Source organism: Andrena cerasifolii, chromosome 13 (assembly GCF_050908995.1).
Source record: "Andrena cerasifolii isolate SP2316 chromosome 13, iyAndCera1_principal, whole genome shotgun sequence".
Classification (NCBI taxonomy): Eukaryota; Metazoa; Arthropoda; class Insecta; order Hymenoptera; family Andrenidae; genus Andrena; species Andrena cerasifolii.
In genome coordinates, this window is record NC_135130.1 from 11827834 (window position 1) to 11850868 (window position 23035).

A 23035-nucleotide genomic window follows, 5' to 3' on the forward strand; every position below is an offset into this window, starting at 1 on the left:
ACGAAAACTCGTGACTACATTCCCAAATCAGAGTTCCGCCATATTGGCGATAATACATAGCAAGTCACGTGACAAACTTAGTTGAGGTAGTAGATACGAGATGGCGCCTACTCGGGAGGACTGCCAACGTGGATTCATAGCAAAACTGAAGCGATAGCTGGATATACGAGCCACGATAAAAGCATGATGGAGTCAATGTATGCATTTTCAGACGATTGTAGGTTAGGTTATATTCATTTTAGGCATACATTGACATAGGAACTGCTGGGAATTGTATACATTTACTAAATTAACGCTTTTATCGTTACATATACATCACTTGAAATCGCTGTCGTATTTATGTCATAGTAATTCAGGCAGTTAGAACAACAACGGACTAACCTACCTTAAAAAAAAATTTCCTATTGTACATCGATGGCTTACAATTAGTGCACACATATTGTATGTCCACTTTTAGCGTTTTTGAGAAAAACAGGTTCAAACATTCAATGGTACTTTATAATTACATAAATACTTTTTGCATTATTGTAATATAGGTATCACTGAAAGTATGTAATTAGTAGTATAAGTTAGAATCTACAAAATTATAATAATAACTCGACAATAATGCTTGGAAGTTGGACATGCTATTGTAACCAAGTACAGAGGAGGACATACTATACTGAATGATATTATATAAAAATGAATGAAAGGAATAATACTGGAAATAATCTCACTTCAATGTTATATTTATTCTTAAAGTAACAGGAATAAAAAAGTAATTCGTGGTAGATATAGGAACACTTTAAATTTTTTTTATTTATTGTTACATTTTTCCAAGACTATTTTCATCCAGTAACGTCTCCGGAGGGCAAATCGAAGAGCGAGAAGTGGTGCAGATGTTTCAAGACAGTGACTGTTTAACAAAGAGACACAGAATTTTGGAGCGCATTATTCCCTTTACTAATATATTTTCATACGTGACAAACTGTTGTAACGTTTCTCCCATGTTCAATAATAGACAAGTCAAGTTACTAAAAATATTTTTCAAGTTACTAATATATTATACATTTCCTATGTACTTTACTGATATGTTAGTAGAATTGTACAGCGTTGAGATGTATTTTACATGAAATAAAGGGGAATTGTCTTAAATTAGGAAGATAATTATATTCTTTATATGTTTTGCCTGAAATTAGTTGTATTTTCTATAATAGACAAATCTATTTGTTGTATTTTCTATAATAGACAAATCAGATTGCTAAAAATATTTTCTTCTTGTTACAGATTAACCTTGGGAACATTTCTCGGTAGACAGGATTGAGGAACTTTAAGTGAGACAAATGATGGAAAGCTGATAGTGATTTTATACATAAAATGAAGTGAAATTATATATTTTATACTTAATAATAATACAATATTAATCAGCATTCATTTCTACATACTTATATTAATTTATTGTAACACTGTAAAAGCCTTTTCTGCAAATAAAGTGGGAAAAACTTGAAAAGAACTGTATTATTATTTAGAAATACCTTTTACATATTCCTATCCAAATTCCAAACCTTTGCAGCTTCGATTCGCAACTTTAAAGGTGACGCCTTTGAAACTGAAATTCAGAATACCTCTTTTCGCTTCATGTTCTCCTGATACCTGGGCCAAAATCTGGCCAAAAATTTCAGAACGCACAAAATTTGGCTTTGTAACAGGAGAACATGATGTCGAAAGAGGTGGCACTAAGTAACGTCTTCGGAGAGAGAATCGAGGATGCCTTCGAAGCTGAAATTCAGAATACCTCTTTTCGCTTCATGTTCTCCTGATACCTGGGCCAAAATCTGGTAAAAATTTTCAGAATGCACAAAATTGGGCTTTGTAACAGGAGAACATGCCGTCGAAAGAGGTGGCACTAAGTAACGTCTTCGTAGAGAGAATCGAGGATGCCTTCGCAGCTGAAATTCAGAATACCTCTTTTCGCTTCATGTTCTCCTGATACCTGGGCCAAAATCTGGCAAAAATTTTCAGAATGCACAAAATTGGGCTTTGTAAGAGGAGAACATGCCGTCGAAAGAGATGGCACAAAGTAATGTCTCCGGAGAGAGAATCGAGGATGCCTTCGCAGCTGAAATTCAGAATACCTCTTTTCGCTTCATGTTCTCCTGATACCTGGGCCAAAATCTGGCAAAAATTTTCAGAATCCACAAAATTGGGCTTTGTAACAGGAGAACATGCCGTCGAAAGAGGTGGCACTAAGTAACGTCTTCGGAGAAAGAATCGAGGATGCCTTCGAAGCTGAAATTCAGAATACCTCTTTTCGCTTCATGGTCTCCTGATACCTGGGCCAAAATCTGGCAAAAATTTTCAGAATGCACAAAATTGGGCTTTGTAACAGGAGAACATGCCGTCGAAAGAGGTGGCACTAAGTAACGTCTTCGGAGAGAGAATCGAGGATGCCTTCGCAGCTGAAATTCAGAATACCTCTTTTCGCTTCATGTTCTCCTGATACCTGGGCCAAAATCTGGCAAAAATTTTCAGAATGCACAAAATTTGGGCTTCCTAACAGGATAACATGATTTCGAAGGAGGTGGCGCAAAGTAATGTCTCCGGAAAGCGAATCGAAGACGCAGAACTATTCGAAGCAGAAGTTTCGCTGAAATTTAGGATACCTTCTTGCCGCCTCATGTTCTCCTGATACATATTGGCCAAAACCTGGCATAAATTATCAGAACGCACAAAATTTGGGCTTCGTAACAGGATAACATGACTTCGAAGGAGGTGGCGCAAAGTAATGTCTCCGGAAAGCGAATCGAACACGCAGAACTATTCGAAGCAGAAGTTCCACTGAAATTTAGGATACCTTCTTGCCGCCTCATGTTCTCCTGATACATATTGGCCAAAACCTGGCATAAATTATCAGAACGCACAAAATTTGGGCTTCGTAACAGGATAACATGACTTCGAAGGAGGTGGCGCAAAGTAATGTCTCCGGAAAGCGAATCGAAGACGCAGAACTATTCGAAGCAGAAGTTCCGCTGAAATTTAGGATACCTTCTTGCCGCCTCATGTTCTCCTGATACATATTGGCCAAAACCTGGCATAAATTATCAGAACGCACAAAATTTGGGCTTCGTAACAGGATAACATGACTTCGAAGGAGGTGGCGCAAAGTAATGTCTCCGGAAAGCGAATCGAAGACGCAGAACTATTCGAAGCAGAAGTTCCGCTGAAATTTAGGATACCTTCTTGCCGCCTCATGTTCTCCTGATACATATTGGCCAAAACCTGGCATAAATTATCAGAACGCACAAAATTTGGGCTTCGTAACAGGATAACATGACTTCGAAGGAGGTGGCGCAAAGTAATGTCTCCGGAAAGCGAATCGAAGACGCAGAACTATTCGAAGCAGAAGTTCCGCTGAAATTTAGGATACCTTCTTGCCGCCTCATGTTCTCCTGATACATATTGGCCAAAACCTGGCATAAATTATCAGAACGCACAAAATTTGGGCTTCGTAACAGGATAACATGACTTCGAAGGAGGTGGCGCAAAGTAATGTCTCCGGAAAGCGAATCGAAGACGCAGAACTATTCGAAGCAGAAGTTCCGCTGAAATTTAGGATACCTTCTTGCCGCCTCATGTTCTCCTGATACATATTGGCCAAAACCTGGCATAAATTATCAGAACGCACAAAATTTGGGCTTCGTAACAGGATAACATGACTTCGAAGGAGGTGGCGCAAAGTAATGTCTCCGGAAAGTGAATCGAAGACGCAGAACCATTCGAAGCAGAATACTACCTATATCGCACCATTGCGATGTATTGAATGTATTTTGAGGAAAATATAGTGGAAAAAAAACTCTAGAAAAGTGTACTATCATTGTAGAAACCGTCTTGAACATTCCTATCCAAACTCCAAAGTTCTCTTACATAAAGTGTTAATTCGAAGGAGGTGGCGCAAAGTAATGTCTCCGAAGAGAGAATCGAGGATGCCTTCGCAGCTGAAATTCAGAATACCTCTTTTCGCTTCATGTTCTCCTGATACCTGTGCCAAAATCTGGCAAAAATTTTCAGAATCCACAAAATTGGGCTTTGTAACAGGAGAACATGCCGTCGAAAGAGGTGGCACTACGTAACGTCTTCGGAGAAAGAATCGAGGATGCCTTCGAAGCTGAAATTCAGAATACCTCTTTTCGCTTCATGTTCTCCTGATACCTGGGCCAAAATCTGGCAAAAATTTTCAGAATGCACAAAATTGGGCTTTGTAACAGGAGAACATGCCGTCGAAAGAGGTGGCACTAAGTAACGTCTTCGGAGAAAGAATCGAGGATGCCTTCGAAGCTGAAATTCAGAATACCTCTTTTCGCTTCATGTTCTCCTGATACCTGGGCCAAAATCTGGCAAAAATTTTCAGAATGCACAAAATTGGGCTTTGTAACAGGAAAACATGCCGTCGAAAGAGGTGGCACTAAGTAACGTCTTCGGAGAGAGAATCGAGGATGCCTTCGAAGCTGAAATTCAGAATACCTCTTTTCGCTTCATGTTCTCCTGATACCTGGGCCAAAATCTGGCAAAAATTTTCAGAATGCACAAAATTGGGCTTTGTAACAGGAAAACATGCCGTCGAAAGAGGTGGCACTAAGTAACGTCTTCGGAGAGAGAATCGAGGATGCCTTCGAAGCTGAAATTCAGAATACCTCTTTTCGCTTCATGTTCTCCTGATACCTGGGCCAAAATCTGGCAAAAATTTTCAGAATGCACAAAATTGGGCTTTGTAACAGGAAAACATGCCGTCGAAAGAGGTGGCACTAAGTAACGTCTTCGGAGAGAGAATCGAGGATGCCTTCGAAGCTGAAATTCAGAATACCTCTTTTCGCTTCATGTTCTCCTGATACCTGGGCCAAAATCTGGCAAAAATTTTCAGAATGCACAAAATTGGGCTTTGTAACAGGAGAACATGCCGTCGAAAGAGGTGGCACTAAGTAACGTCTTCGGAGAGAGAATCGAGGATGCCTTCGAAGCTGAAATTCAGAATACCTCTTTTCGCTTCATGTTCTCCTGATACCTGGGCCAAAATCTGGCAAAAATTTTCAGAATGCACAAAATTGGGCTTTGTAACAGGAGAACATGCCGTCGAAAGAGGTGGCACTACGTAACGTCTTCGGAGAAAGAATCGAGGATGCCTTCGAAGCTAAAATTCGGAATACCTCTTTTCGCTTCATGTTCTCCTGATACCTGGGCCAAAATCTGGCAAAAATTTTCAGAATGCACAAAATTGGGCTTTGTAACAGGAGAACATGCCGTCGAAAGAGGTGGCACTAAGTAACGTCTTCGGAAAGAGAATCGAGGATGCCTTCGAAGCTGAAATTCAGAATACCTCTTTTCGCTTCATGTTCTCCTGATACCTGGGCCAAAATCTGGCAAAAATTTTCAGAATGCACAAAATTGGGCTTTGTAACAGGAGAACATGACGTGGAAAGAGGTAGCGCAAAATAATGTCTCTGAAGAGAAGTAGAAGCGTTGAACGAAAGTCGATAGAGTTTGAGAGTATTGAATGGCATATTTAAAGTAGTGCTTTAATGCGAAGATTTTTAAAACCACTCTGCGTGGAAGGATCTTTTTATGTGTTCTTTTTAGCATATCTTTTATATGTGATTTGGAATAGGAAGGAGTAAGTAGTGCTCGTTAAATAAAAAAACTCTTTTACCACTTAACTGCAATTTATTCAAATAAGTGAAATGCAATACAATGAAATGTTACAAGTGTAACTGGATTAGGTCTGGGTTAGGGGAGGGTTAGGGGTATCCGTTAGGGATTTCTCCACGAAAAAAAAAAAAAAAAAGGTCTAGGTGAGGGTTAGGGGTATCCGTTAGGGATTTCTCCACGTAAAAAAAAAAAAAAGGTCTGGGTTAGGTCTGGGTTCGGCTGAAGCAGTATCTTGTGCAAATTTCATATCAATGAACCCAGTCGAAAATGCAGCCGGTTTAACGTCTTTTATGTGAAAATTCCTTACCTGTAAAGCAGAAATATACACGATTAATAATCGCTCTAGTTACAGTATGTGAGATTAGTTACATCGCATTGGCACACTCTAAACTCTAAACATGTCACACATATACAAGCACGCACACACGCACAGCATTTCAACAGATTTCAGAGTAGGTAGTTGCTGAATTGGCCGCTTCTCGTGTCGCACCCAACGTTACCGACTGATTCTAAAATAAGATTACAGTGCTACGAGTGGTAGGAATTAATATTAAATCTTACCGGAAACATAAAATCTAAAACGACTAATTTCAACCAACATGTTGCACAATAAAATTATTCCCTTTACTAATATATTTTCATACGTGACAAACTGTTGTAACGTTTCTCCCATGTTCAATAATAGACAAGTCAAGTTACTAAAAATATTTTTCTTCTTACAGGTTTTAACTTCGGAATATTTCGACGGAATGATGGAAACCTTGATAGTAATCACAAGAAAATAGTGACTTTATATACCTTATACTTTATTGTAACACTGTAAAGGCCTTTTATGCAAATATATTGAAAGAAACTTGAAACAAACTGTATTATTATTCAGAAATACCTTTTACATATTCCTATCCAAATTCCAAATATCTATGGTATTTCCTTAAGAATATCATAGATTTCCTTTGTTAATAAGTCGATATTGAAGAAAATTTTGCAACTAGTGTCCATGGAATACTATTCAGAAATTACAAGCTTCCAGTCTTTCAAAAGCATCACATTAACCGAGAACTGTTTAAAGGCCCTTGAAAGGCGTAGCTCTTGTTTGCTACTTTAAGGCGATGCCTTTGAAGCTGAAATAGCCACTAAACATTTGTTGTCATATAGCATATATTTAGGTTATATTTTCTGTCATTTCGAGGAGCCGACCACATAATAATCACGCGTATCCAGTCTGCGCATTTTCACTAGCCCAATTCAACATTCAATACAATTTTGTATATATAATGTTTGTTGATAACTGCTTTCTGCAGAGGACGTGTAATAAGTGTATTTCATGTTCTGTTTCGGTGCTTTGCTAATAAAAAAATGTCTAACCTAACAAATTTCATTTTCTGGGGACATTCCGTCATCTATTTTCCCTTTTCACTTAGAATTCCTTACTGCTAACGTAGAATATTGTAGCATAAACACATTTCAAGTAATTGAAATGTACAATGAATTTTCTACGTTTACAGTACCAGCCGACTTTCCGTTTAAATTTTTATAAGTATAACGGAACAGCTGAGAATTTCTTTCCTTATTCAGAATAGAATACAGAAATAGCAAACAGCTCCCTCTCGCGTTCACCGGGTAATCGCCGATCTATCGGTATTACCATTTCTGTGTAGGAAAAAATGCTGTAATACCGACCTGCCGAATCGGCCAGGTCACGTGACGTGTCTACCCCCTTAAAACACAGGAAAACCAATAAAACATAAAACACATAACACATCGAACTGAGAACCTCTTTCTTTTTGAAGCCGGTTAAAAAGAACACCTGAAACGATAAATTAATAACTTATCCCGACCGCTAGTATTAAACAATCCTTTCACACTGCTTTTAAAAATCTTCGCATTCACCTACTCCAAACTCATATTCAAAGCACGGTAATATTAAAAAAACCTAAATTCCCGTGTAATTGAAAATTATTACTATACCACGGACAATACTTTTCCCGTTGTTGGCAAGCCTGTAAATGACTACTAAAGCAGCGCTAAAATCCCTAGCACGTAGTAGTTAAAAAGAGTTAAGTCGCGGCTAACATCAGAGCTGTTGTGAACAATGGCGACGTTCCAACGAAAGTGACATTTTAACGAACAAATGTGTTTTTACGCTCCAACGTTAATCCCTTTCGTAGATGTTAATCGCTCCCGTTAGGCGTTAGCACGGGCGAGTCCGCGTTCTACGATGGCTTTAAACGCGAACGCGCTGTCCAGTGACATAAGCCGAAGGAATCCACAGGATGAGTATGAGCTGATCCAGAGGATAGGCAGTGGAACGTACGGAGATGTTTACAAGGTTCGTAGCTCCCAACTCGTCCCTCTAAACCCGCAGTGTCGAGTCGTTCTACACACATGGCGTTCCATTTATTTCCACAGGCCAAAAGACTTTCCATGAACGACCTCGCCGCTATTAAGGTTATCAAGCTGGAAGCAGGTGAGCCCTAGCTAGGGAATACAATCCCGGGATACGGTATCTCGGGATCCCGCGATCCCGACGGTTTTTTGAATTCCAAAAATCCCGGGATTTCATATAACTAATCCCGAGAATTTTGGGATTTTTTAAAAATATGAATTACTTTATGTACACCTGAAAAAATATAAAAATAAACAGGATAAATAAACATAGTCATTCCATAATAATACGGACAACAATAATAATAATGATTCATTTAAATAATAATGTTAAGTCGCATACAACTAACTGCACCATATTTATTTTTACAATATAATTCTCACTTTCCGCTATTTCGCTGTATCGCATGATTTGCAAATCGCAACTTGTCTGAACACGTAAAGTCGAAACATTGTAGATATGTACGTACGTTTAGGTGCTTTGCTGTTGCTTCGTTCGCATTTCCAAAAATCTTCATAATGGTTTTCTGATATTATCTACTTATTGAAACGTTATTATTCATCATTGTTCCACGGTTTTATTATGAAAAATGATTTTAGCTTATGTTTCAGACTAATGATAAAATGTAAGTTTGTTTACTTTAAATAAAGATTTAGAATTTTAGCACATAATAAATCATTTTAGTTATTGAATATTTCTATTACCCAATCCTGGGATTAGTCCCAGAATCCCGAGATAGACTTTAAAAAATCCCGTAATCCCGGGATAGTAAATAATGGCCGGGATTGTATTCCGTAGCCCTAGCATTCCGTACCTCCTTACACGGACCTTTAACTCCTCCACCAACGGCAGCTTTCACGGGCACCGTTTCTCTGCCCTCATTGCTCGATTAATGTAACCAAGGATGTGTCTTGTCGAAATGTTCCAGGAGACGACTTCGCGATTATCCAGCAAGAGATTTTAATGATGAAGGATTGCAAACACTCGAATATAATAGCTTATTACGGAAGCTACTTGAGAAGGGATAAGTTATGGATTTGCATGGAGTATTGCGGGGGTGGTTCTCTGCAAGATATATATCACAGTACGAAGCTACCACCGTTGCGAAGCTTGTAACCCTTCGATTAGCTTATCCACTACAGAATCTTTAACGTTACAGTTACCGGACCACTGTCGGAGATACAAATATCGTATATGTGCCGAGAGACGCTTCTGGGGCTGGCTTACTTACACGGCATGGGAAAAATGCATCGCGATATCAAAGGTGCCAACATACTGCTCACCGAAGCTGGCGACGTCAAGTTAGCAGACTTTGGAGTGTCCGCGCAGATTACGGCGACTATTAACAAAAGGAAAAGCTTTATCGGCACTCCTTATTGGATGGCCCCTGAGGTTTGTTTTATCTTCTAGATCGTTCCCTTTCGAAAGCCAACGGGAAGTCTACATTCTATCGTCTCGCAGGTCGCGGCTGTGGAAAGGAAAGGCGGCTACAATCAGCTCTGTGATATTTGGGCATGCGGGATCACTGCGATAGAATTAGCAGAGTTGCAACCACCTATGTTTGACTTGCATCCAATGCGAGCTCTTTTTCTCATGTCCAAGTCCGGTTTCAAGCCACCCACTTTGAAAGATCGCGACAAGTGGAGTCCGACGTTCCATAATTTCGTTAAAGTCGCGCTTACCAAGAATCCTAAGAAACGACCAACAGCCGAGAAGCTACTGCAGGTGACTCTTCCTTTTATAATTCTCGAGTGTACTATCGGCGATCCTGTGAACAAGAATCTTATTAAAAACCATTATTCCAGCACGCATTTTTTCAAGGCGAAATGAGTAAACGTTTAGCTTTGGAATTGTTGCAAAAGGTATCGAATCCTAGTCATATGTTTACCGATTTAGAAGCAGATGAAGATGGAGCCGTACCTAATGTTCCGCAAAGGATTGCGTCTCGTCATACTGCAAAACCTAGACCAAAAAGCCCCATACCGCAATTAGATAGCGATGGTAAGCAGGAATGTGTTTATAAACAATTAAACTCTTCGCGCAGATACAAGTTACATACGCATTGTAGATCAAATTAATCTCGACGGAACGTTACAAAGGGAATCGATGTCACCGTCAGTGGATACTAATGCTGCGTGGGATATTATGGATATCATGAATAACGTCAAGGTAGTTTATATTTTTCTGGGGTAAATGGAACTTGAATAAAAATTTCATGCACCTTTCGATGTATGCGTTTAGGCTGTTCATAACTGTGATGTACATCCGGACTGTGGTATCGGTACTGCGTTCGAAGACGTACAAGAAAAGTAAGTACCATTTTTTCCCTCTTACGTACTCTTAAAAATTGTGGAGAGGATTGGCGCTTCTAGGTCCCTCCACTAATATGGTAATTGCTGTTTTACTCCGAGGCCCTTTTCCCTAAATTAGCACAGTCGAGGAAGTTCAATACGGATAACTAAGATGTTTCTAGCGTAAAGCGAAACAGCAATTCAACGCTAACTGTCGTTACATTGCATACAGCACGTCTGCTTCCGCTTTGCATACATTACACCAGCTACTAATAGGGACATCTCTCTTTTCTCTCAGAGACGTGATTTCGATTCCTACGGAAAAGGAATTCTGTGTATAATTCCTGATTAATTAATCCAAGATTAACTTAGTTTTACAAATTCTGCCGTTTCCTAGACATGATACGGTTTTATTTTGTCTGCCAGTACTGTTGGCGCGAACGTTACAACAGATAGTAGAGAATCACGTCGAAGCAAAACAGGCACAGAAATATTTCATATGAGTTTAAGGTAATGCACACGATGCGGGTAGTTTGGTGTGAAGATTTTATGTGGTTCCAAACTTTACGCGGAACAATTAACATTCATTAGAGGTGTGCGAGAACCCGAAAATGTCGGGAATCGGAGGTCGCGACGGGTCGGGTCGGGTCGGGTTCTCGAGAGTGTGGGGAAGTACACACATCAGTCAGTCCTAATAATACGAATCCCGACACCCTCGGGAACCCGTCTCGATCCCGAGAAAAATTCTCGTCCTGACCTGACATTTTCGGGTACTCGCACACCTCTAACATTCATACGTGTTCTTGTAGAAGCACCGACAGGACAGGAGTGTCTTTTACACCAGTGAATAATGTACACGATTGCATGCTGTTTTAATTATTCACATAGAACGTGACTAAACGCCGTGACGCACCATTAGTTCGATGCATGAATTATGATTTGTCTTTTTATATTAATTTCATGTTTATAGACACTTTAACAATGGACGATATAAAAATACCTTTAGTAAATGTTTCTTCGGTGTGATAATGCGTTGGCTCTTTTGTTAAAGTGTATATTTTCGTAAATATTGGAGCAAGTCTTGCATGATAATGATTAGCGTAAGTTACCATGAATGTGCACGCACAGAATAAGAGTTCAAAAAGGTCTTGATGTGTTCGCTACTTCTGTTCTGTAAGTATAGTTATTATATTTAGAACATTTCATACGTTCCAAATACTTCTCACATAAAGATCTTTTTGATTCATTCGATTACATTCTTTTTACCAAAGTGTCCGTAACCGACATGTTGCACATCTGGTAGATAACAGATTTTTGAACAAGAGATAATAATCGAGTTGCTAGAAAAGTTACTTTGAGTTTAGAAATACTGTGTGTACCGGATGTGCCGAACGTTACGGGATATATTCTACTTAAATTTAGAAACAGGTTCGGACACAATTTATGTGTATTATTAAATGCTAATCTCGATACGGCACAGTACCTTGAAAATAATTACGACTCGGTCCTTAATAATTACATTTTTAACCCCGATACGAATATAATTTCACGTCTCGTTTCTGTGTTAATTCTTCGTAGCTTTAATTTCTCTGATCAGTTTGTAATTTTAATAATTTCTCCCAACAGGAGTCTATTGCAGTACATTGATGAGGAGTTGTTGCTAAGGTATTGGCAGGTAACCCTTTTCCCTTGCACCTTGCACCTCGCACTTATATTTCCTAACGTTACGCAGTAAACTACTTAGTTTTTTCTACCGCAGCTTTACGTTAATTTCTCGCTTGACCTCCCGACTTCCCCTAACATCCCCCCTTCGCGTTACACTCAACGCATTTAAATTAATTAGACTGTCTTTGCATTGTCCGTCTATATGTAATCCTTCCCATTACTCAGTTTACGCCTTAATATGCCCACGATAAATATTAATAGTTGAAGCGTAGATAAGCGTTACTTAAGAATTCGTAATTGCAGTGTGCTTCCTTCTTGATAAATATTCTTAAGGTTGTTCGTTGCATGCCGTGTCCTCGGTAGAAGTTTCGTTTCAAACCTGCTGACCATATTGGTGGTGGAAGTTCATGTTTCTATTGCAGACGTTACAATTTTGAGTGCCGCAATTGCATTTCCCATTATCCGATTAGTGGTAATAGAAAATCAGGCGTAACTGATGTAAGTGAGACAATAGCAGTAACTTACCGTTACTCTTGTAATAATGTGGTCGCTGAAGTAAATCCTTTTGTAAGTGGACTATTTTGTACATATAAGTGTACAGGAGTTTACGTGCGAAACAAACCAGCAAGACGTTCAACAGGATTAATAATAAAGAGATAGATCAATCATTTTGTAGTATATGATTATAGTTTCATGTGTGCAGGGAGAATGCAATGTCGATGGTTGGTGGGCATTGCGACCAGCTATATTCCCTGCAGTAAGTAAACGATAAAACTGTAATAGTAGTCTGTTTTACTTATGGTTGTAGATACGATTCAGATGTTTTTCTTACTTTCGTTTAAAAGTAACAGTGGGCTTTTATGTTAAACAAGTTTTCCATAATATACATTCGAGTCTGGCTTATAATTCCCATTGATACAATTCGATGTTAACAATTGTGTAGCGCAATATATATATATAAATTAACATAGATAACGTTTTTAAAGTTCCCCCACAAAATGTGCTTATTAGTAAATATCCTGTACATTTAAATTACTTCCCATCTCGTAGTATTAGTCGCTTAGAAATTTCATTTATCCATAAGACGCCCTGTGTTTTAACACCTTTCCACGCTTAACAAACAATGCCTTACAGTTGATTTCCACAAATGCAAATTACAATGGATGTGTATACACCAGTTTCATAAAAATATTACATTTATTTTTACGCAATAACATTGTTTTCTAACATTTCGCGCGGAATAATATTATACTTAAGCTTCCAACTTATATTGTTTAATCCATTATTTATAATTTACTAACTGTAGTGGCACCTATGTTTTGAAATACCAGTTCCCTGGCGATGTATCGTGTACTAACGCTTGCTCGTACATTTCTTCTTCCAGAGCTACGCTTCCTCTTGGGGAATCGTCGAATGACTGCGAAGTGCACTGTCCGTATTATAATATGCCAGGTAAGAAGTTGTACACCCTTGTGCCGACATTTATATTCGCTACATTAAAACCTGTACGGATAACACATTTTCTTCAAGACTTCCATATCAGTGTAGAATCTAGATAGAGCATTACGTACATTAATACCCAATGAAACTCATAAAATGTGACAAAACACGTACAGTGGGCCACGAAAGTATTAGGGACACAATATAAAACAGAATAACTTTTTTAAAATTGACCCAAACGATTTGAGTTTTTCTGAGAAGCTAGAAGGATTAGTTTACTATTTAGGTGATGTACTTTGTGGGTTTGAAAAAATTTGCAATTGGTCGGAATAGCGAAGAAGATAGCAAAGGTCGTTGTTTCATTTTTTTTTTATCTGAGCCTGTAATGAAAATTTAAAAATCCTGTTTGTAGATTTATTTCATCCTATTTCATCTGTTTTAAGGAGGAATTCTCGTGTAACATCCTCCGAAATTTATGATTTTTTTTTTGAAAACGCTATTGTTAATTTTGCATTAAACTCTTTTCGGATATAAGGAGGTATCCTTAAACTTACAGAAAATATTTTTTTTATGTCGATCCTTGTTATTATTGATTAATTATTGTGGAATCTCATCAAAGATGTTGATTGATTGCAAAACGAAGAAGATTTTCTTAAAGTTAAATAATTTACGCTGGAGCTGGACCTAAAATTTTAATTTTAGATTCTATTTATAATACTTTTTTCGACGATATAAAGAATAATATGAAAAATGTGGCTACGAAAAGAACTTTCTTTTTCTTTCGTTTTCTCGTTTTTTTTTTAAACTGGACCAATCCCAGCATAAACTATCTAACTTTAAAAAAACGTCTATTATTTTTGCAATCAGGTGATAAGTGCTACATAATCATTAATAAATAATAAGGAGGTTCGCCATAAAAAAATATTTTCTGCAAGTTCAAAGATGCCTTCTTATATCCCAAAAGAGTTTAATCCAATATGTCCATCAGATTTCTAAAAAAAAAATTCTTAAATACGAGTTACTTTTGGAGTTGTTAGACGAGAATCCCCCTTGAAAGGGTGTCCCAATATTTTTGTCCGCCACTGTACATTGACCGCAACAGTAGCTTAACAACATAAATGATGTGGAGGTTCTGAATGGTCTGACCGTATCTCGATGCTGTAGTATAAAAAGTAGATTCGGTGCTTAGGATCTCAAGCGCGTCCCAGGCGTCACAGCTTTGTGGACGAGTTGTACGGGCTGGTGGGCAATGCCGAGTCTTTAGGCGCTGTCAATGGACAACGTCAGCGATCTCTCTCGGACAGTGGTCCCAGAGACGAGTCCCCTCAATCCAATGGTAGGAGCACGCTAATCATAGAGTTAAACTTGTATCGCACAATCCTTGCCTCGTTTGGGAACAACACCAGGTCAACGATTGTGCGGCACTAATCTAAAGCATGCTCTTAAACTCTTAAACTCTAACCACTCATTCGACGCATACTTAATACGTACAGACTGAAACAGGCATCGTCGATCATAAAATATAACACGCATAATGCATCGATGGGTTCTCCTGTAATTCTTTTTACTCCCTTCGACTTCTGGTCCCTTGAACCAAATGATCGTGTATGGACCAAGCGTTATTATGCTTTGTCGCGCGAAAAGTTGTACACCGTTGACAATACAAGACGATGCAATGGGGAAGTGTTATTTTAGGTCAGAGCGAGGTGGCAGGCGACGGAGATGGGGGAAGCATGAGTCCAGACTTGTTAAGTGACACTCCACCTGTTCCTCCGAGAAGAAGGGACAGGAAACGCCACACGCCTCCCAGGCCCATCAGCAATGGACTGCCCCCTACGCCCAAGGTTCACATGGGAGCGTGTTTCTCAAAAGTCGGTACAATTTATCTGACGTAATTGCAATTCTAGGACAGAGCTTGACTGCAAAAATTCTGGAACGGGATATATTTTCATTTAGGTATTCAACGGCTGTCCGCTGAGAATACATTGCACCGCGAGCTGGATTCATCCAGACACGAGGGATCAACACTTGCTGATCGCAGCGGAGGAAGGGATTTATAACTTGAATCTGAACGAGCTCCACGAGACTGCGATAGATCAATTGTATCCGAGACGTACAATTTGGATGTACGTCATCAAGGATGTTCTCATGTCTTTGTCAGGTATGGCATTACTGATGAATCTCCATCGCGACCCATGTAAAACTGGTGAAATTTTCAGGAAAGACTCCCCAATTATACAGACACGACTTATTAGCGATGCAGAGCAAACAGAGCCACAGGTTCTCCCTGCACATGAACAAAATACCCGAGAGATTAGTACCTAGGAAGTTTGCGCTGACGACCAAAGTGCCGGACACGAAGGGCTGCACCAAGTGTTGCGTCGGAAGGAACTCGTACAACGGGTGGGTAAATGAAAGTTGTAATCCTCGCGTGGAACATGGAATAATAATAAGATACCTGATGCAGGTATAAATATCTGTGCGGTGCAATGCCAACGGGTATATTCCTAATGCAATGGTACGACCCCCTTAATAAATTTATGCTTTTGAAGCATTTCGATTGCACATTGCCATCACCGTTGAATGTATTTGAGATTATTATCACGCCCGAGATGGAATACCCGATGGTGTGCGTGTCAGTGAAACAGCCGTACCAGCAGAACAGATTGAAGCTGGACTTGATTAACATGAATTCGGGGGCGAGCTGGTTTCACAGCGATGAGTTGGAGGATATAGATGGTTCAGGTACTTTAACGTTCTGTAAGTCGCATCCAGTATCGAGCTCGTGCTTTAGAAACGTAATCGACAATTACTTTTACAGCCACTGTAATACCGAGAAGGGAGAACCTTCACGTGATCAATGTCACGCAATTAGAGAAGAATGCAATACTAGTGTGTTACGACAGTAAGTACATCGTGAAAGTAATTGCTCGAACTTGTAATCCATTTACGCTTGTTCCTTGTAGATGTAGTTAAAGTGGTGACGCTGCAGGGGAAACCTAAATCAAGCAGGAAGCACATGTCCGAGTTACATTTCAACTTTCAAATTGAGTCAATCAGTAAGTCCCATTGATCGGAACAGGGTCGGCGCGAATTTTTGCGGGGCCAAAGAAGGAGCATTTATTTGTGCTTCTAAAGTTCATAATAATAAATACAGGGCGTAGGGCCCCGCAAAATTTGCGATGAGCTTTTCGTTGTCCACGGGGCCTTTTAAAGAAATTTATAATAATAAATATCTATGGAATACCCCCGGAGCTCAGGGGGCCCTTGAACAATTGGAAGCCCAAAAAAAAGTAGGGTTGTAAAAGCTAGAAAGGAATTGGAAATCGGTCCTCCAAATGTGACGGAAAGAAAATAACGAATAGGTACACCAAAATTTAGATTTTAAAATGGGGCCCTTTTCTCGTGGAATACACTCCACGTTTAATCTTATTTATTTAATTGTTTTAATACTTATTCACTTCGAGTATTAGGGCGGCATTTTTGATTTTGTTTAATTTACAATAATTTAGGGGTTGCTATGCATAGGGCCCCGCAAAATTTACGATGAGGTTTTCGTGGACCCTTTTAACGCGCTGAAGCCGCTGCACACCGGTCCTGGGTCAGAAACTCTTCGATTCGATACTACTATTAATATATTTCTTCGCTTTTAGTCTGTCTACCGGATAGCGTACTGGCATTCCACAAGCACGGGATGCAAGGCAGGAACTTTAAAAATGGCGAAGTTACGCAAGAAATTAGTGATCCAAGCAGAACGTACAGATTACTTGGATCGGATAAGTATGCGCTCATTGTGCTTCGAACGACACTCTTTGCAATTGCAAGGCTTGAATAATTACCTTGGATTCTTTCAGAGTCGTGATGCTGGAGAGTCACTTGGTTCAATCGGGCACATTAACTGAATCTGAAGGAGCAGACTTGTACATACTAGCTGGGCACGAAGCCAGTTATTAAATTCCATCTTCCGAATGTAAATGGGACTGTAATGTGTCGCAAGTGAATTGTGATGAATCGCAGCGACTGCGTGTAAAGTAATATGACTGTACCGAGAGGAGCAGTGGTTGATGTTGGTAAGAGAAATTGTTAATTATTCTGTTTTAAAGTGCACACGAATGAAATTGATTAACAACCTACCACTCGTACACACACAAACACACATTCGTCACAGTTCTACATATAGTTAATGCTACATAGACTGGTTATTTACCAAGAGAGACTTTTTAACGAGAACGGATTTAGAATTAGTGATCGAGACCTAAAGGAAAGATCACGGTGGAGCGGAATATTAAGAGGAAGCATGAATATATTTAAAGTGATGTGTAAATTCGCCCTTATGCCTGACAAAATAAAGCTTATACCGATCGGACCTTCTCCAGAAAATTATACCGCGCTACCGCAAGATTTATACAAATGGCAAATCGTAGACTCGAATATTGATTTAAAAACCTCTCTACTTTTAAATTCATCTTAATGCATCAGCGACTTTTAATGTGTGCGATATTTCCTTATAGATACACGGATACTTATATTTTTAGAATGATTTTTAAATTGTATCGTAATACGAAGAATCCTGGTTGCAAGCTTCTCGTTAAAACTTCGTACGAGTCGTCTATAAGACATTGCGTAGCTTATATAGATCGTTAGATTGGAACATTGAACAGCAACAAAGACATCGACTCAACTACAAATTAGTCACCGAATATATAAAACTATAATACTCTACGAGCATATTTTTCTTGCGAGGAGAAAATAGAATAAAATCGAAGATCTTCTGTACCGATACAATTCTATTGATTTTGTATAAGTTTTGCTTTGGTAGGCATTGGGCTGTTACATCAAAGTTATTTTAATAAGACATTGCGTTCATCGGTGTCTCTAATTTTGGACGATTGTACTACGAAAGATGACAGTATAAATTGCAGAGTAGTTTATGATGGCAATCATAAATTATTTATTTTAAGAAGTATATACGAAAATGGCTTAGCAGTTAATTCATTCGAGCAGATCCAAAACGATCGTTTTACCGGATACATAAACTATGTAAGTTGCAAAAGATTTTACATTGTACGATTAATTATCAAGTTCGGCATTGATAATCAATCTTCGAAGAACAATACTTTTCCGTTTAGTTTAGGTACCTTTCTTCTGCGAATTTATATATATATATATATAAATATATATATATATATATATATACCTTTGGCGGATGCGCGTTGCGAAAATTTAATTTCACAATGCACGTGAATTCGAACATGTTTCTTTCCATAACCGATCTTACTTCTGTGAAATAATGAAATTAAGTGCATTTTATGTGATTGGTTATTAAGACTGGGAGAAAGAGGATTTCTCGTTTGCGATAGACTTTCTTAACACTGGAACAGTGTATTCGGGGGGAAGAGTGCTGGATGAGATAGCTAATTTAGATCGAAGTTAATTCTTTTTTAATAGTTACGATACTTCGTTTCGCCTCGAACGAACGGCGCAGTATTTCACAGCTCTTGCTGGTCTATTGGTAATTTGGTTGCGATTAGTATTACTCAACTCAGTGAGTAGCATGAAATAAAAGACAAGTTGGCACTTAAACATTCACTTTAGTTTGTAATTTAAATAAGCGTGACGAGTCTGCAAAGAATCCGATTAGAAACAGTGAACGCTACTTCTTAATAAGAACGTTTAGCCTTTAGTCCTTTTAGTACGCTCGACTTACCACGATTGAATTAATCTAAAACCACATTTTACTTGCATCTAAAAAGGAGGTATTTGGTGTTGAAATTTTACGGAGTTAATGAAACGAGGAAGAAATTAGAAGTGATATTTCAGGTAGCTTAAATTACGTTAGACTAATGGAAATTTATATTTTAGTGTTAGCGTTAAATTATAAGGACCTTTGTATTCGATGTAAACTCCTTATCGGGCCTTTTCAGAGATAAATATTAGACAACTAATGAATAATTAGTCGGTGATGTTAAGACGTCTATTATTCGCTATGATGGACAATTATTTTGTACTAATTGTATTTAATGAATTAAATTCGAAGTTATTAGTATTCGTTAAATACGCAAATCGGCAGACTTTACGAGTACTGTATCTGGCACTTTTCCATCCATCAGCACGTTGATGTATTGCAAGCCAATGTCATTGATTTGCAACGGGCAAGGATGAATATGTAAATTGAACTAAGGGGAGGATCGACAGAGTAAGATTATCTTGGAAATGTTAACATATTTTGGTATTTTATATGAAGATTTGCTCTGTAAATAGGTAGTAGGTTACTAAAGAAAGTATTACGCTATTAAATATTTACTCCGATAGTATCGCATCCGACTGCTTATTACGGTAAATAATTACGCTGCATTAACCGCTGTATCTGTTGTCGAGGCATAAGTGCTGTAACACGAAGTTTTAACGCGTTAAATTATAATTCCACTGAGAGTTCAGTTTCCCTACATTCCAGAATGTTAATTGGCTAAGTAGATTCGTAAAACACTGTGGCATTTAAGAAATTAAAGAAGTTTAATAATATCCTAGCATTTTCTGATGGCCTGTTAAAGAAGTTTAACATTACGATCGATATACTGCCTCTTTCTAATTATCGTAGACAAAGCTTGTACGCCACTTATGTCGCGACGCGATTTAATGCAATTTGTTACTTTGAAGCGCAGCAAAATTGTGTCGAACGAAGGAATATTCTGTGCCGACAGTTTTCTGTAAAAACGAATTGAAATTGATTGTGTTCAAGATATGTCCAAGATAGCTCACTTTACCATCTTAAATATCGCTCTTGTCTTTTTCGTTCTTGTTTCTTCGAAAATTCAATCACATTCGATTATAATTTGCTATATTTTGTGCCCGACCAGATATTTAATTTAAAGACAAGAGAGATGTTTCAGGGAATACAATTAAGCAGGTCCACATCGCAGTACATTTACACACGTTTGTGTCGAGAATTTAGTATGCAATTACAATCAGTGCTTAAGCAATCAAATACCGAACGAAATGGTTAATCAAATCGTACAACAATTTGGTTAAAGAGTCTAGAGCGTTATTTATACGAACCAGTAGGTCTTGTGAAAGGAAAGTGTATAAAGCAATGTCTTCCCTGTATTCGCAGTATAAGCGTAGACCATTAGAAGATGTTGAGTACTCGCAGCGACGAATTATTATCAGTAGAATATCTCTCATTGCTTAATTTCATATACCGGCATTCGTGATCCGCCAGGTTTGTTATGAATGCCTCTGCGAAGGCTTAGAAGTATTCGAGGAGTGTTTCTTCATTTAGAAAGAATTCTGTAATACGCGCTTTAATTGTTTCCTGTGTTCGTGTAATAATTATTAGAGAATCGCGGGGATAAGTATTGGGTCGAGTTGTAGAAGCTTACGCTTTATGAACTTTAAGAAGAAATTTTCAGGAGAAGCGCGCAATGGTGTGATATAGATTACTAGAACGAGAGATGTAAAAGTTCTATATATGCTTTTGGAGCCTCGAAAGTGCATACCTATATTCTTTTAATTTCTTTAATGAATACTGTTCCGAAAACCATTGGTGCACCAGTATCGAAGATCTATTCCAATAATGTCATAAAGTAGTTACGTCGCAATGTTACCTGGCAAATTTTTGTATTATCATAAAGACAATAATTTCATTCGCAGCGTCGAATATGCATCTCGAGGAGTATGTGTCGGCTGAGTGTAAAAGGCGTGTGCGCTGCTAACGAAGCAACTAGAAAGAAGGAAAGATAATTATACATATTTCTTGGCAGACCAACGATTAGAGAGCGTGAAGTACCTATTAGGGAGGAAACACAGGAAACATTCTACATGCAGATTTTACATATCCGTGTTCGACTTGTGACCACAAAATTTTAAATACAACCCTTGGTAGAGTTTCGTTGAATATAGTGCATAGCTGAAGTGTTTAATTTCCGTCAGATCTGAGACTTGCGTTTGAATTGAGCATCAACACGCTGCGAGTGAAATCGGTGGTTCCATAAACAGAATCGTTCGGGGATCGAGCACTTTGCGTGTCCTTGGTCAGTTCATACGCACAGCGTAGATTTCTATAGCAGTAGGACAAATAGTACAGCGATAACATGTACCTGTCCATATTGACCAGATCAGTGTCTTTGCCTCTACATATAAATTTCACCTGAGTACTCTGACTTTCAACATGGAAGAAGATAAAATTTCTGTACTTTTAATCGACCCTGAGAGCGACAGTAATGAAAATATTGTACTTATTTTACTGACACGGTTCTTAAATTTTACTTCGCCACGAAATAGAATTCTTGTACGCAATAAAAGAGAGTTGCAATTCTCTTCTGTTCGTGAAGAATACTGTCGCTCTCGGGGCCCCAACGAGCCGTGTATTCGCACAGGTGCTGTTTCGTTATGATTAAGTTACAATTGTCAACCGTTCGATATTCGTCAGCTATGTATTATGTTTCTCGTGGAAGTGGAGACACGTAACAGAAAGAATATTTTAAGAGGCAAGCTCGTAACGTAAGGGCGTTGAGATTTAGAGAGAGAGCGAAATAAAAAAAAGAGATACGCAGAGGAGAGGGAGACAGAGAGAGAAAGAGAGATATATAAATTTATGAATATAAATATAAATATATATTTAATAAAATTCTTCGATGAAGAAATGTAAGTTCAAAGAAGTATAAAATTAGCGTAAATTTCGTTAGTTTCCGCGGCGAGTCGAGGGGAGAACTATGGGAAATTGTCAATATGTCGATACTTAGCGCGTTATTAACCAAAGCTTTAGCTGCGAATAGAAGCGACAATTAACGAAATTATTCTTACAACGTGGGATCGTAGAGGGGCGCGCCGTTATCGCATAACTGAATCCTAGGATTAAGGAGATGTATAAAAAAAAAAAGAAATGAAAACGAGCTGACGATCTCGTCCCATTTTATCCGATTCGAACCAGTATTTTCTGACTTTCGTTTACTTCGTTCGAGGGTCGGGTTGGGAAACGCTGGTTTTCGCCCTTTTGATGCGGTGAGACTGTGTGATCAGTTGCTGTTATGAGATTAAGAGACTAGACGTGTGATAGCCTTGTAATTAGAACTGATAAGGGGTACGACTGAAGGGAATGAACATGTGAAATGCTCCGCACTCAAATGGACCATCATTCTTTGTGTCGAAAGGGGTTTCTAATTTATTCCTTATATTTATATCAGTAACCAGGATCAATAAAAGATTGAAGGATTCTTCTAAACATAGGGGGGTAGGCTCTTTCCAAAATAATATCGTTAACTGTATAATAGCCGCTACGGTTGTATATAATTGTGTATAATCGCTGATCGTTCTTTCAGTTCACCGAGCTTCTCACACTTTTAGTCATTCTCCTCTTTCTTTTTATATATATATATATAAATACAGTATTGCGAAGCTAATTTATGAACATTATGTATCGTTTACTTGTATCCGCAAGCACACGACTAGCCAAACTTCTGTAAATAGACACTCTCGTAATAAAACCTTACCTGAAGTACTACTCGAATCTGTCTCTATCCTTCGTCAACCTTTCACCTTCGCAACTCCTTTCGAACTCTTCTAGGTGTGCGGGAGC

The 23035-nt window shown here is 38.5% G+C and overlaps 1 protein-coding gene and 1 long non-coding RNA gene across 14 annotated transcripts; both read left to right on the forward strand.

Annotated features, from left to right (window-relative positions):
* LOC143375835 (uncharacterized) lies at positions 1-1492 on the forward strand. The gene is made up of 2 exons (XR_013086991.1): positions 1-491; positions 1267-1492. It is a non-coding gene; the product is annotated as an uncharacterized LOC143375835 (long non-coding RNA).
* A 6267-nt stretch (positions 1493-7759) lies between these two features.
* On the forward strand, positions 7760-22960 carry Hppy (MAP4K3-like protein hppy). 13 transcript variants are annotated; one of them, XM_076826006.1, is made up of 21 exons: positions 7760-8008; positions 8089-8146; positions 8994-9149; positions 9225-9457; positions 9527-9790; positions 9871-10066; positions 10134-10234; positions 10307-10374; positions 10783-10866; positions 11983-12021; positions 12725-12778; positions 13406-13473; positions 14651-14797; positions 15157-15332; positions 15418-15622; positions 15681-15864; positions 15929-16221; positions 16283-16366; positions 16428-16520; positions 17115-17241; positions 17316-22960. In XM_076826006.1, the coding sequence occupies exons 1-21, from the start codon at positions 7898-7900 to the stop codon at positions 17413-17415; spliced, it is 2841 nt and encodes a 946-aa protein (XP_076682121.1). In that variant the 5' UTR covers positions 7760-7897; the 3' UTR covers positions 17416-22960. The 13 variants fall into 13 exon arrangements, with proteins under 13 accessions (XP_076682121.1, XP_076682123.1, XP_076682130.1 ...); XM_076826008.1 differs by having other exon boundaries at positions 15929-16206; XM_076826015.1 differs by lacking the exon at positions 14651-14797.
* The last annotated feature ends 75 nt before the right edge of the window (positions 22961-23035 follow it).